The 14,743-nt window shown below is 44.8% G+C and overlaps 1 protein-coding gene and 1 long non-coding RNA gene across 2 annotated transcripts in view; one reads left to right on the forward strand and one right to left on the reverse strand.

The window, feature by feature from the left end:
- The window catches only part of CPM (carboxypeptidase M), an 81,307-nt gene that overhangs the window by 31,907 nt on the left and 34,657 nt on the right, over positions 1-14,743 (reverse strand). The window contains exon 2 of the mRNA XM_019514706.1: positions 1,547-1,644. Within this exon, the coding sequence (XP_019370251.1) occupies positions 1,547-1,644 (98 nt within the window). The remainder of the gene's footprint in view (positions 1-1,546; positions 1,645-14,743) is intronic.
- Positions 4,410-14,743, forward strand: part of LOC109295717 — a 22,979-nt gene continuing 12,645 nt past the window's right edge. The window contains exons 1-2 of the long non-coding RNA XR_002096820.1: positions 4,410-4,421; positions 9,645-9,652. This is a non-coding gene — a long non-coding RNA (uncharacterized LOC109295717). The remainder of the gene's footprint in view (positions 4,422-9,644; positions 9,653-14,743) is intronic.

Genomic DNA, 14,743 nt, shown 5'->3' on the forward strand with positions numbered 1-14,743 from the left:
AAAAAAAAAAAAAAAAAAAAAAAAAAAAAAAAAAAGATCAGGCTCGCTGCTTTTTTTTGTTTTTGCCCTTCAGTGAAGCCTGCCTGCACAGGCTGCTGCTGGGCCACACAGCCTGAGCTGTGCAGGGCTCAGTGCTTCCCCCCGTGGCTGTTGTACTTTGTTAGGGTAGCAAACTAAAACACCTTGGAGGTGTTTTACCTTGCTACATACCAAAGTAATTTAAAGCGCAATATGCCACCAATAGTGTAAACAGCAACTCCATTAAAGCACCGCAAAAGGGCATTTAAGCCACTTTAGAGGCCAATTCTGTGGTTTGTACAAAGGCTCTAGGATTTCACTCTGCCATAGCAGTGTCATAACCACAATATTAAGAGTCAGGCTCCAATCTTGCTGGCTCTCCTTTTGGTCTCCTGAATCTCATACTATTAACTGCAGAGTAGCCTAGCTTCAACAAGAAGGGTGGCATGCCTATTTTGTAGCCTGGTGGTTATGGCACTCCTTGGGAAGGGAGCAATGATGGTCCAAACCTTCTCAGGTTAAGGAAAAGCCTAAAGGTCATATGCTCCTCTTTTGGGCAAATGGTCTAATGACCAGGCTATTGGGCAAAATGTAGGTACAAGTTCCATCAAGAATTGTGACCTGAATTCAGTGCTGTTGATGCAAATTAGGTGGCAGAAAAAATATCTATTTCTCTTGGGCTTAGGTGGAAGAGTTAAGATGCTTCCTAACAATATTCAGATATCGTGATATGCCCAATTGAACAAATTGCTTCTGAATACATGGATGTCCAAGACACTTTGCAGTCCCAAATGGGGACACCTATGTGTTTAGAATTTAGATACCTGAAGAGTTTTATGGCTGCTGGCCCAGGGCCATTTTGAATTTGTCTGTGGAACTTTGGTGGAGTTCAGGCACCTAAAGAAACACTTGGAATTTAACTCCTAGTGTTCTCACTCTGAGGTTTTAGAAGGGACCTGTAACAGGTAAGAGATAAGGCTTTATAAAGTTTAAAAAATGCAGGTCTTTCCTGGGCTACAAAACAGACTGGATTAGTGAAACTGGCAGTTTCACAGGCCTGAGTTAAGCAGAACCGAGTTATACAAAGGGAGCGTCTTAGTCCATCTAATTTTTTTTCTGCATATTTCACATACATCTATAACTCTGCAGCAGATTTTGCAGAAAGGAAGCCTTTGTTAAAAAAGTCCCTCAAATGAAGGTGCTGGAGTTCAAAACAAACATCCCTAAGGCCTTCCACCCAAACGGGAATACCAGATTTGACATTCCGGAGATGTCTGAGGTTAAGCAAAAATCCACAAAACAGAAATACGTATTTAAAACCACCTTTGTCCATCCTAAAGTGATAAAAAGGGAACAAGTCCAATTGAAAAAAAAAATCTTTTAGGTTATCTTTAACAGTGTGGAAGCTGCTAACAGACTGGGGTAGAACCCGATAAAAGTAGTATGTGCATGAAAAAACTTCCTTCTAACATCCCTGGTAAGCATGTTGCTATAAATGACATTGCAGAAATTGAAATTGTAGACGTACCTCATCCCCATGCATGTTAGCAATATACTTGAACTCTGGTATGCCAATCCTATGTTTGGTTGGACACCTTCCCAGAACAAGAACCCACAGGTTTCTACCTTTAAGAGGGGAAGGGGAAAAAAAAATCATTTTACAAAAAGTGTCAAACAATACAAAATTAAAAATAAATTAAGGGTTATCCAGTATAGAACAAACCCGGCAGTCTACCCTCAACACAGCTTACAAAAATAGAACTCTAAAATAATACCTCTTTATTGTTAGATATCAGAACTGTATATTGTTTTTCCTTCAAAGCCCAAGTTAAATATGTGTGAGATTATTTTCTTGTTTACCAAAACTGCACTTTTTGAAGTGTTTACCCATACTTTAAACAAATTCATTTTTTTCATTCATGCTTATTGAGCAAGATAGATCAGAAGATAACCACTAAGAACCAGCTACAAACAAAAAAATTAAAAACACAACTTTAGGTAATACTTGGCCTGTCCTTAAGTAAACTATTTCAACACCATATAAAGCAAGAGTATCAACTTGCATAATAAAATGTTCATGGATTGTTAGTTAGACATCTGGAGACATTATTGTAACCAAATTTATTTTTCTAAGATTAATACGGATAAAGAATGAGTCATAAAAATGAGTTAATTAGAATTACCATTAATAGACCTGAACTAGAATGACTAAGAACACTGATTTCAGTTAGGAAAAAAAATAGTTTTGGAAACTCATGAATCAAGACAAGCCTGAATCTTTTCATACCACAGAAAGTCTCAAAATCACAAGATTTTGTTTCAGAAACCCTTTTTCTGAAATTAAAATGCTTTTTGGTGGGCTGCAGAAAAAGTGGCAGTTTTGAATGAAGTTTATTTCATAGCTGTCTGCCACAGAACTGCAGCAATGACATGGGACCAGGCTCATAACAAGAGCCAGAGCCTGATGGGTAGCTCAGAAACCTGGGTGTCTAGAAAACCTTTTCAATAGCCCACCTAGTCATGTGGAAAGGAAGCCAGGAAGCCTTCGGAATTCATCCGGGCAGAGCTCTTCTGGCAGAAAATATCCAGAATCAATTTGAATTAATTGATTTAAATGAAACTTTGGCTGGGGGTTGCGAGTTGTTTCTTGCATGCAGAAGACACACTAGAACATACAATGCCTAATGGTTAGGATACTCACTTAGGGTATGGGAAACAAGAGGCTCAAGTCCTGATCTGAATCAGAAAGAACAAGAACTTTGAACCTTGGCCTCCCTTATTGCAACTGATTACCCTACCCACCAGTCCATTGGTTATTTTGGGTCCAAAACTGCCTTTTAAAATGCTGTTCTGTCCTGATACAGAAAAATACATAAATAACAAATCTTAAATTTTCATGAGATGGGCAAGCCATTTTCTGCACAATTCCACCTGGATGTGCTGGCTCAAATCACGCTTTCAGATGGGCTGTAAGGAAACTGGAAGCCTGAAACTCCTGCTAGCAAGAAAGCTTGTTTGGTGTGTCAGATGTTTGTCAATTTTGACAAACCTAGACATTATAAAAAACAAAAAAATAGGGGAAGGGGGAAGAAGGGAAGTTTTTCACTGATTTTTTTCTAACCCACTCTACTGATAGCTCACTGATTTCTGACTAGGGTGCAGTGATACCCTAGGTGCTGTGAGACCCTATTAAAGGTGATGCACCATATTAGCACTCTTAGGTACACAAACACCTACACAATTCACAAGATAAACCAGAGATTTCAACAGAAGAATTTCACTGTTATTTTTCTGGTTCAAGTTAAATCAGAGTCATCCCAGCATGCTTTCCAGCCCTGGGCTGGGCTGTGCTGTGCTGTCTGCATCAGAGAGCAGGGCTGGCCCTACCCCTCTGCTCCCTAGCTAGAGCAGGGAGGTCTGGCTGACAAGGGGATGGGGGTCGAGGGGGGTGGTGCAAGCCTGGCTGGAGATGCAGCCCAGTCTACAGGGTGGGGAAGGACTACCCCCACAACAGGCAAACCCCAGCTGGGGTCTGCAGCTAAGGAGTAGCATTAAATACCTCTTCCCCCACTCAAAATTACTGCTGACTGCAACTGTGGACTACAAATCCCAGAGGCACCTGGAAACAGGAAGAGGAAGTGGTGAGTAACCCTGCCAAGTCCTGCTGCTGTAATTCTGGACTGCAAATCCCAGAGACCTTGGGGGCAGCAGGAGAAGAAGTGAACACACAACCAGAGAGCTGTGCTCTAGTCCTGCCCCCCCCTGGGGTTCTGCCCCAAGCCACTGCAGGTGCGTGGCTGCATTTCCTGAATCAAAAGGTAAATATCTGTTCACTTCTGTTTCAATTTACTCTGTGCAGCTTAGACTAACCTGCAAAGACTGAATCGATTCAGCCTCAGGCTTTTTGAATGTCTGTACTTAGCCTGAGAACCACTTTAAGAGCTGCTGGTGCCTAGGTCAAGTTTTACAATAATTACTCAGTGGAGCAGCCCTATGCTAGTTGCAGAAACTGCAGAATTTAAATGGAAACCAACATGCAAAATACCTTTGGACAAGAAGTAGAGCAATCAGCTTGAGAAAGTCCTGAGTTTCAGCAAATTTAATTTTACTATGTCAACTGCGAACCCTACCTGAAATACAACCAGAGCACACATTACTTAACTAGAAACACTGCAGTGGTGGTCCACCTCCAGGCCACAGGGCCTTGTCACCTGGCCTGCAGGGTACCCCCATGGATCTAGAAATTTGGCAGCTCGGGAATACAAGTTAGGTGGCAGAAAAAACTATCTATTTCTCTTGGGCTTAGGTGGAAGCGTTAATTGTTGCGGCTTTCCAAGCCATGGCAATTAATGCCGCCACCACCATTCCCTACTCGCCAAATTTCCAGACCCAATGGGAGTTCTGTAGGCTGGAGGAAACAGCCTCCACACTGATTTGCACTGGTGTGTGGGGCCACTGTATGGCTGGATTAAACACACAGGACCACCCTGCACACTGACCTCAAGCTAGATGTGGCCTGCAGACTGACACCACCCATGGGATCTAGCCTACAGACTAGCTCCACACCATTCTTCCAGACTCTGCAGGACCAGGAGGCTGAGCACCACTGAGTGAATTCAGATAAGACCTGTCCTATACATATTGTGCAATCATACCTGTATGGTTGTTCCTATTAACAGCCTACTGTTATGCAGCATCTCAATTATAATTTAAAAAAACAACAACAAGGAAAAGCCATTTTAAGTGATAGGTACATATTATTCATATTTAAACATACAAATTTAATTGTACATAACTGTAATATTCAGAGTAAGAATCAACATGGAAGTGCATAGTAACAAAACCACTGCTTTGTTTGGTGGAATTGTGTGCCTGCTGTTTTCAATCAACATGCATTTTTAAGCTACTTATCATCAGATGTGTTGTACCTCAGAGTGAACTGTTTGCAATTGATTGCTGTTTGTTGATGCATTATATACACACTTTAGCCCAAATCAGACTTAATGTTGCATGTATTCAAATCAGAAAATATTTGTGACCATTAGAGCTTCAGTCTGACTATTTGATCACTTGTAGTCATGAAGCTTCAGAAACTTGCCTACACAAGACATTTGAAGAAGTACTATGGAATACCTAATGTCTGTTCCCCATTCTAAATACCTGGGTATCAGTTTGATACTGAATACTGGGAGCCCCCCTTGCAAGATACATGTTTAAGGTATTTATTTGATACACAAGCTGATTTTCAAAGAGCTAGACTGACTGGGAATTCTTCATAAAGCACAGCACACACTCCCCTCCTCATCCACCTCAAAAGAGCCCTAAAGTTCACTTCCTATTTAGTGAATACAATTCAACCAGGTCTCAACAACCAACACTTACTATCTAGTAACACTTTACTGCACAAATAATCACAGTGGTATCAGAACTACCTGCAGAGTTAAGTTTCCATTTAATGTAAAAAAAGCCGATAGAATCTAGCCCTCAACAGCAAAGGCCAGACACAATAACTGATGGAAAAGAAACCAAGTATTTAAGAGTGTTATGCTACTGCCCATCACTGCAGCAGCTGAGCATCTTCAATAAAAACATCCCACATCAATAGCAAGTTCCTAATGAATTTCATGGAGTCACTGGCCCTTCTCCCCTTTTTGGCACAAAAATATGCTTTAAGTATATTTTTGATGGGGAGTTAAGATGGATTAGGGCTGGGGTTCTCAACCTTCTTCCCCTTTGGCAGGCCAGATGGGTAGTGCCCAATCAGTTTCTGGGCTGGATCTGGCTGGTGGCCTCGATCCAGAACCCGGAGTAGGAGCAGTGGAGCCCTATCTGACTGCGTGGAATGGGGTGGAGGGCAGCACAGCCCCAATCCAGCCATACAGAGCAAAGGGGCTTCAACCTGTCCCCAAAGAGGAGGGAAGGGGCTGTAACCTGGCCCCAACCTGACCACAGAAGGAGAAGAGAGCATGGTCTGGCCCTGATTCAGTTGTGCAGGGAGAAGGGAGTGGAAAGCCCCATTCCAGATGTGCAGGGGGAGGGGGTTATGGCCCAGCTCTGACCTGCCATGCAGGGTTTGGGAATTTGGCAGTGGGGGAGGATGGCAGTATTAATGGCCACTGCTTCCTTGCCACCACATTTCCTAACCTGTGGCCAGCCCTACGGGCCAGATGCAATGACTCCACGGGCCAAGAGGTTGAGAAACCCTGGATTAGAAAATAAAAAGGGCCTTTGAACTGTGAGAATCAAAGCAGGGAGCCTCTTAAATAAGCAGGGCAGGGTGACACTTTAAAGACTAACTTGTTCAGAAAGGCATAAGCTTTCATAGGCGACCCTACCCTGTCTTCTGCCTGACATCAGGCTAACACAGCTAACTACCTATCTCTTCACAGACATTAGGCATCTTTCAGAAGTGTGATCTCTGCCCCTGGACTGCCTGATATCCTCTGGAAGACTGTCCCCATAGCAGGATTTCCTTGATGGAGGATCCTTTGTCCCCAGCAAGAGTATTACCAAGCGGTTTGCAATTTGTACTGTTGCAGTTCACCTGTCACTATGACTCAAATAGAAATGTAGCTAAGGCTGCACCCATCACTAGTCATTCTTAGGAGTATAAAAACATTATTTGCTATTATTTGGAATGAAAACACTTCAGTAAAACAGATTTTTTTAAAAATAAGTTTCACAATAAATGCTTTGGGAGGGGGAAGGTAATTGCTTTGGCAAAGAGCCACTCCAGTTCCCCCCATGGAGGTTCATAAACTCAACTATTTACCATATTTGCTTGAATACAAGATGAACTCCCCCGCACCAATCAGCATGGGGGGGCATGTCTTACATCCACATACAAGGAAATCTCATGAAATAATATGCTGTCCATCATTAAACTGCTGCCAAAAACAGCATGTGCTCAGCAATGGAAGCCAACTATGAAGTTGATTAAACACAGCCAACACTGAGTATGACTATAAAACACATGGCCCATATTGAGCAAACATACTGATGAGAACCTATCACAAGGATAGGTTAGTGAAGCCCATCTGAATAAAACACATGGTAGTGCCCATTGCATGCAGTCCCCCTAGCACAGACTTTTTCAAGTCATGGTGAGGACTCAGGAACATGGGGTTAAGAACCACATCCTTGACCTCTGTGGTTAGATTCACAAAAGTGGGCAAAATGCGGCCCCATGAGCCGGATGCAGCTCGTCAGGCCATTCTATCTGGCCCACGGGACTCCTAAAAAAATCTAGAAAATGAATATTTATCTGCCCAGCTGCCTGTTACGCGGACCTCAATGGCTTGCCAAAACTCAGTAGGTGTCCCTCCGCCTGAAATAATTGCCCAGTCCTGGGTTAGAACATCAAGGGAAGACAGCATGGTGTGAACTGCAGCCCCTTCAATTCCACTGCACAATGCAGCAGCATCCTATCCTGTCACTCAACCCACAAGAACACCCTCCTCTCCCCACGTAAACTCACAAGACCAGAGCTAAATTGTTTCTGGGCCACTTTCAAGGACTGCACATCACCCCTTTTCCCTTTCTCCAGACCAAACGGAATTATTCTCACACCCTCAGTTTGCATAGCACTTTGCTTGCTTCATGGGCACAGCACATAACATTTGATCAGTTTAAATGCTTAATAAAAAGTATGTTTGGTTTAAAACCAAGAAAAGAATTGTTCTCTACATTTGCTTGGGCTTTACACAGTTGTACCCAGCTCACTGCTGCTACTGCTCATCATCCCAGGTCCCTGGGACTATCTGCTGTATCATCACTTCTGGGCCAATCTAGAGGTGGTCTCTGAGAAAGCCACCATAGTATCCTTTATATCTCCATAGTATCCCTTATTTCTTCCTTCGCTAGAATGTAGCTTCTTGACACAGAACTAAAAAAACCAATAGGGCAACTAGCAGCAATGGCCTCAAACTGAGGCAGAAGACATTTAGGTTGAAAATGAGGAGAAACTTTCTGACTATGAGGATAGTCAGACATTGGAACAGTCTTCTTAAAGAAGCTGTGGGATTTCCATTCTTGGAAATTTTCAAGAGCGGGTTGCACAGACACTTGGCTGGGATGGTTTAGTCAGGGATGATCCTGCCTTGAGCAAGAGGCTGACTAGATGACCTTGTGAGGTCCCTTCCAGTCCTACTGTCCTATGATCCTATGATCCACTATTGCTATCACCATGGTGTTGTTGCACTGCTGGGAAATTTAAGGAAAAGCTCCACATAGATAATAACTGAGTAGAGATGTGGGTTAATCTTTCCAACACCTATATTTAGACATCTGGATTATAGTTTGTATAAGGCTCACCTAAATATGCTCCCATAAACTGAGCCCTTTAATTATTTTCTGGCATTTCCAGCTTCTAAGTATCAACCTTATCATTAAAGACTCAAATTAATTTTTTTGTATTTTGTATTGCTTAGCTTGTAGTACTTAATGAATTTCCAGGATAGATGATGTGCGACTTATTTCTACATTCAGTGAATCACTGCTATATTGCAGGGGTTATCAACCTTTTTTAGTTGGGGTACCTCTGACAGCCAGTCAAGAAGTAGGGAGTCCCCCAGTGGCCAGTAGACAAGCTGGGGAGGGGCGGGGGGGGAAGTCGCCTGCATGGCACACAGCAGCAAAACCAAAAGTGCCGCTGGCTTCTCTGCACCCCTGCCATATACCCCCGGGGCCTTCCAAAGTACTCCCAGGGGTACACATACCCCCAGTTGAAAAACCCTGCTATATTGGATAAATTCCACATCTAAAATAAAGCTTTCTTTAATCAACAATAAGATTACTTCTTATTCTTGCACATGAAGTAATAATTATATACCCTCCTCCTAACTAGTAAATCTACTAAATAGATCCAGAAAGCCTTTCCTCATACCAGGCCAAAACAGACATCAGCTGATCCATTAATAGCATTTCAATTAACCAAGCAAGCTTGCATCTGCAACCATGTCAGAGTGTAGGATACTTAGACTCTGAAGTGAATGCTGCTACAAGTCAGATCATGTAGCCCTTAGCAGTGTGATCAGATTTCTTGGTTTACTAGCATAAAATACCAATATCCCAAGCAAATCAGTCAAAGCAGAGGGAAGGGGATTAGGACACCAGATCCAACAGGAAGGAAATTCAATCATCTATCCATGCTCTGGTCAGCCCTGTTGGACTTGAGTCCCTTTTCAATTTCCCGTCTTGTCCGTTTCACTCACCAGCTCCCATTTCTCTATTTGATGTCTATCATCTCAATCTGCACAGCAACAGGTCTTTTTCTTGTTGAAATCAGGAGTAGCCAAGACTCTTAGGGCAGGGCTGTTCAACTGGTTGCCTGCCATGTAGCTTCTGAGGGGTTAATATATGTATGGCCCCTGGGTTCCTGGTCTGGGCACTGCTCCTCTCCCCACCACTCCGATTGCCACTGGAGTCTCGGAGCTCCCCCTCCCTTCTCCAGCTTCTGCAGCCCACTCCTCCCTTGGAGACAAGGCTGAGGAAGCCCATGGTCAGGTGGCTTGGGGAGACCCAGGGACCTTGTGAAGCACAGCATGAGGGAGTAGCATTGTGCAGCATGTCATCCACTGCACAGCAGGAAGGACACACATGGTGCAGCTGACAGTGTGTGCCTACAGTGCTGGGGGTGCGAGAGGAGGGGGGAGCAGCGCAATAGGGCACAGTTGGCAGCTTAGGGCAGTGCAGCTTGCACAGTGTACAGCCAGGGACGCTGCAGACCACGCAGAACTTGGACAACCCTGTCCCAGTGTATGCACAAATGTATATCTGGAGCCATCTCAAAAGGGGAGGGGGAAACCCTTGCTCCGAATTACACAGCAGGTGTTACGTCCTAATAGTTACCTACAGGAAGGGAAGAGGTATTCAGGGAGCTGCTAATGCCTTCCAGCAGCTGCATGTGGATAAGCCAGAAACAAGTTGTTCTTACTACATTTGTATTGCTTCTGGCTTGTCCACGCGTAATTGTTGGAACATTTCAGGAGCTCCCTTTTGGAAAGGGCTCCAAGTGTACATTTGTCCATATCTTTACAGTACAACTGAAGCTGTGTGGTGACCCGAATTCAGTTCTCTTTGATGAAATTTGGACAAAGTGGCTCTGCCCACCCACTAATTAGGAAAGCTGGCCTTGTTTCAGGGATCCTAAAAAACAGCTAAGAGCCAGGCAAGAATCTATGTTGATCCATTCATGCTCTTTTAAAAAACATCATAAAAACCAGACAACAATTCAACATGGTGAATAGGTCAAGTGCAAAAAACTCAAACTCCCTCAAATAAACTTGTTTATTGCAGTCACATTAACTTGTGCCTGTTACTTAATTCATCCTCCCTAGTACTGATTTTCAGATTCATTTGTCAGAGTTTTGTTTTATGTTAAGTAATAAGTAGGGCTGTGCAAAGCTTCAGTCCATGATTCAATTCGGAGAAGATTCAGCCCGATTCAGAGGCCAAATCTCTAAATCTGAATCGAAAAAAAACAGAAGCAGCTTAAAACTTTCTGAATCGATTCAGGGGGTCTGAAAAGATTTGGAGGTGGTCTTTCAGGAGAACAGAAACTGAGAAGAACGAAGGGGAGCAGGGCAGGGGAAGGACTGACATTTCTAGCTGGCCAGTGACTGTGATCTCTCCCTGAGTCCCCTTCCAATCACAGTGTCCTGGGGAGGGACACAGAAACAGCATATAAGCCTCTGTTTGCAGGCTTTCTGTGCCTTTTGTGAGCTGTTTCTGCCTAAGCAACAATGTCTGAAAGGTACTGGACTGGCTTGGCTTCCTAGTCAGTTTCTTACTACTTTTTGGTCTTGGAAAGAATTGGATATAGCTTAGGTTACTAATTAGAATCCCTCTACTTATCCATTTCTTTCAATTTATATTTCTTCTTGGATTTTTTTCCCCAAAAAAACTTTTAAAAAAGAAAGCTGTTTTTCCCCTGGCAGTGTGATCCATCACTGTGCAGGGAAGCACACGTTACACACACATCATAGAAGAAGTAGTTAGATATTATTACAACATAGAAGAAGACACACATTCATAGGAGAAGGATATTATATATAGTTATTAATAATATTAATTACAGTTATTAGTTATGTACAGATTAAAAACAACACAGAAGAAGAAATCAAATTAACACAACATAGAAGTCAGACACTCAGCTGAAGAAAAAGAAAAGAGGAGGAGGAGGAGAAAATAGATATTTTAGATACACTATGAAACAACACAGAACAGTAAATAAAACACAACACAGAAGAAGAAGTCACAGATTTATATTAACATCACAGAAGTCAAGGAGAAAGTCACAGAAGACAACATCAGTCATACCTAGTACAAATCACACTAGGGACAGCACAGAACTCAGATACAGATTCACGTAAGTCAGAGTCGTAGAAGAAGAAGAAAATAGATTTTTAGGTACACTGTACACAACAATATAGAGCTGTAAACAAAACACAACACAGAAGAAGTCAGACACAGTCAGTCATATATCAGCGAAGACAACGACATATATTCTATTACTACTTACACACACACACATTTTCCAGCACAGGAAAGATTAATATGAAGCATGCAGGAAAGACAGGTGCCAGGTCTTCTGGCAGCGGAGGGAGAGGGGCTAGAGGAGGTAGGGGGGAGCTGTAGCTGCAAGTTCCCCCCAACATGCAAACATAGACGCATCCTCTTTCCTGGCAGCCATGAGGCTTCTGCTGCCAGTGGAAGCAAAGAGGTGGCAGCAGTACCTAACGTCCCTGCACCTGCACCACCTCCCCTAACTCCAGGAATAGTGTCCTTTACCCCAGTTTCATCTCCCAGCATGAGTCTCGCATTGCCAGAAGAGGCACTGGAACCAGGGGACCTGAGCAACCTAGCTAAAGAAATTCCGGGGGCTAAGGAGGAATCTGACTTTGTGCTCCACACCCCTCAAAGTTCCCCAAGACCCAGGTCTCTTTCCTTGGAGGAGGCTGAGGTTGAGATTGTGGAGGCTCAGGCAAGTGGCTCAGCTGAGTCAGCTCCAGCCTGCTGAGGAGGGGGATAAGGCAGGATCCCCACCCTCAACCCAGAAACGGAGGAGTAGTGTAGTGTGGGATCATTTTGAGGTCGCGGATGATCCCAGGTTTGCTATATGCCAGCACTGCCAAAGGCAGATCAGCCAGGGCAAGGAGGTGAAGCACTTCACCACCACAGTGATGCTGCTGCATCTTAGGAGGCAGCACCCCCTTGCCCTTCTTCCTCCTCAGCCTGGCACCAGTGTAAGTGTGCCCAAAGGGAAGTCCCCTGTTTGCTCCAAAGCCCCTATCCCCACAAAGCAGAGGCAGTGGGGGAAAGCCAGAGACAAAGAGGGGCGTCTTGCAAGGGTGAAGGAGATCATCCAGAGCATTGGGGAGATGCTTGCTCTGGACAGCCATCCCTTCTCCTTAGTTGAGCGGCCAGGGTTCAGGCAGCTCATGGCACTCGTGGTCCCATCTTACCAAGTGCCCACATGCACCACCTTTAGCAGTACGGTGGCACCCTCCCTGTATGAGGCATGCAGGGAGTACTTGAGGGAGGAGCTGTGCAAGGCAGGGCTGCAGGTAGCCTTGCACTTCACCTCTGACATCTGGAGCAGCTGTTATGGTAATCACACCTACCTCTCCCTCACAGGGCACTGGTGCAATCAGTCAGGGTGTTGGTGGGCTGTCCTTGAAGTGGAGGTGATGGATGAGTCCCACATGGCAAGGGAGATCATGGTGACCATGAACTGCATGGTGCAGGGCATGGCAAGCTCACCCATGGGTTCTTGGTCACCAACAATGGGGCCAATATGGTCAAGGCCATCCATGATGCCAATTTTCTTGGCATCCGCTGTGGGGCACACAGGCTGTATCTCATAGTCAGGGATGCCTTAGAGGGGGACAGGACTGCCGGTGACGGTGCCGTCACTACCACCCAGCTCATTTCCAAATGCAGGAGGTGGGCTACTTCTACTGTAGCATGCAGGGGGGCAAGATGCTGCGAGAGAAACAGGCAGGGCTGAGCATCCCGCAGAACAAAATCATGCAGGATACGGAGACTTGGTGGAACTCCACATACCTGATGCTGGACAGGCTGGTGGAGCAACATCCATGAGATGGCCTTGCTTAGGGAGATTGGGATCAGCAGTCCACTTAAGAGAGCTGAGTGGGATACCATATCCCAGATCTTGGTGGTCCTCAAGCCCTTCCTCGAGGCCACCGAGACCCTCAGCACTGGCAATGCCCTCCTTAGCCAGGTGATCCCCATAGTGAGGGAATTTGAGAACCAAATGGAGAAGTTCCAGAGGATCAGTGTTGCTGGCTGGGGCAAGCTGCTGTCATCAGACATACAGGCACTGGTGAGGCAGCTGAAGGAGGGCATCAGGAGATGGCTGGATCCCTTGCCAGGCCAGCCTCTGGCTTCTTTACTGTTGTGTGTGAATTTTGCAATATGGAAGTAAAGCCATTTCTTTTTACCTTTAACCTCAATACATAGAAGCAGACACAGCACATACTAGATGGGTAAAAGGAGAAGTGCTGTGTAAGAGCTACTGATAAGATATGAAACTAGCTGAATCTGGTCAACAAGGAACCTTAAAAGAGGTACAAGGATTGTTTTTTTTTCAAGCAGACTACTTGGCAAGAATATATAAAACATCTCAGTCACGAGAGTTAAACTTCGGTGTTCACGCGCAGTGCCACCTAATTGGATAGAGTAGCAGTTTAGTTAGTAAATGATTGAGTATTCTTATGGGCACGAGCTAATCACAAACTAATGCTGAACATCTAACAAGGTATAAAATAGTATTATATCTGGTAGGCGGGGTCCCTCTCTGGAGGCACCTCGCTGCAGCGAATAAAGACTCTATATCCGATTCTGAGTGTCTGCTCTGCGTGATCATTGCCCCAGCCTAGAGCGAACTGCACGTGGCTTTAAGAGCGTAATTCGTAACATTACTATTCCTTCCATCCAGGACCAGCACACACACAGACTAAATACAGGTGCTCCCTCAGTCTGAGGAAGGGCTTTTCAACCTGAAAGCTTGCTAAGATATATTTCTCTAGCTATTCAGTTGGTCTACTAAAAGACACCAGATAGACCCAAAGGACTTTGTCTGCTAGTGCCAAATCCTTAGACCAACACCCCTAGCACCTGTCCCCAGTCAGCTGACAGGAAGGATGCAGGGCCCTGGGCAGTGGGCACGTTTAAGCCCCAGAGCTGGGGCTGGCAGGGAAAGTTCTTTGGCAGCTGCTAGACAAGAAGCTGCTGCAGCTCTAGTCTGCGACAGTTTGGCTGCCTAAGATGCTGCTGGTGCTACTGTGCTGCAGTGCTTACCTGTTATTATTTAAAGTGGTGGACCAGACTGAGGCTGTAGGGGAGGATGCAACCTCATTGGGGCACACTGCCATATCATGTAGAGACCCCAGTGCCAGAGAGGGCGCACCTTAACACAGACACACAGTCAGACAGTGAGGATGCACCTTAACACACACACTGGAGAAGAAGCTCCTGCAGGAGAGGAAAGCAGGCCTCTGTCACAGTTTGGCTTCCTGAGATGCTGCTGGTGCTACTGTGCTAGCACTCACTAAGTTATTTTATACCTATTGTTATTTAAAGTGGTGCACCAGACTGAGGCTGTAGGGGAGGAGGCAGCCTCATTGGGGCAAACTACTGTGTTGTGTAGATGCCCCAGCACCAGTGAGGGTGCACCTTAACACACACACACACACACACACAC

The sequence above is a fragment of the Gavialis gangeticus genome, unplaced genomic scaffold (assembly GCF_001723915.1).
Source record: "Gavialis gangeticus isolate Ggan-Ray unplaced genomic scaffold, GavGan_comp1, whole genome shotgun sequence".
Classification (NCBI taxonomy): domain Eukaryota; kingdom Metazoa; phylum Chordata; order Crocodylia; family Gavialidae; genus Gavialis; species Gavialis gangeticus.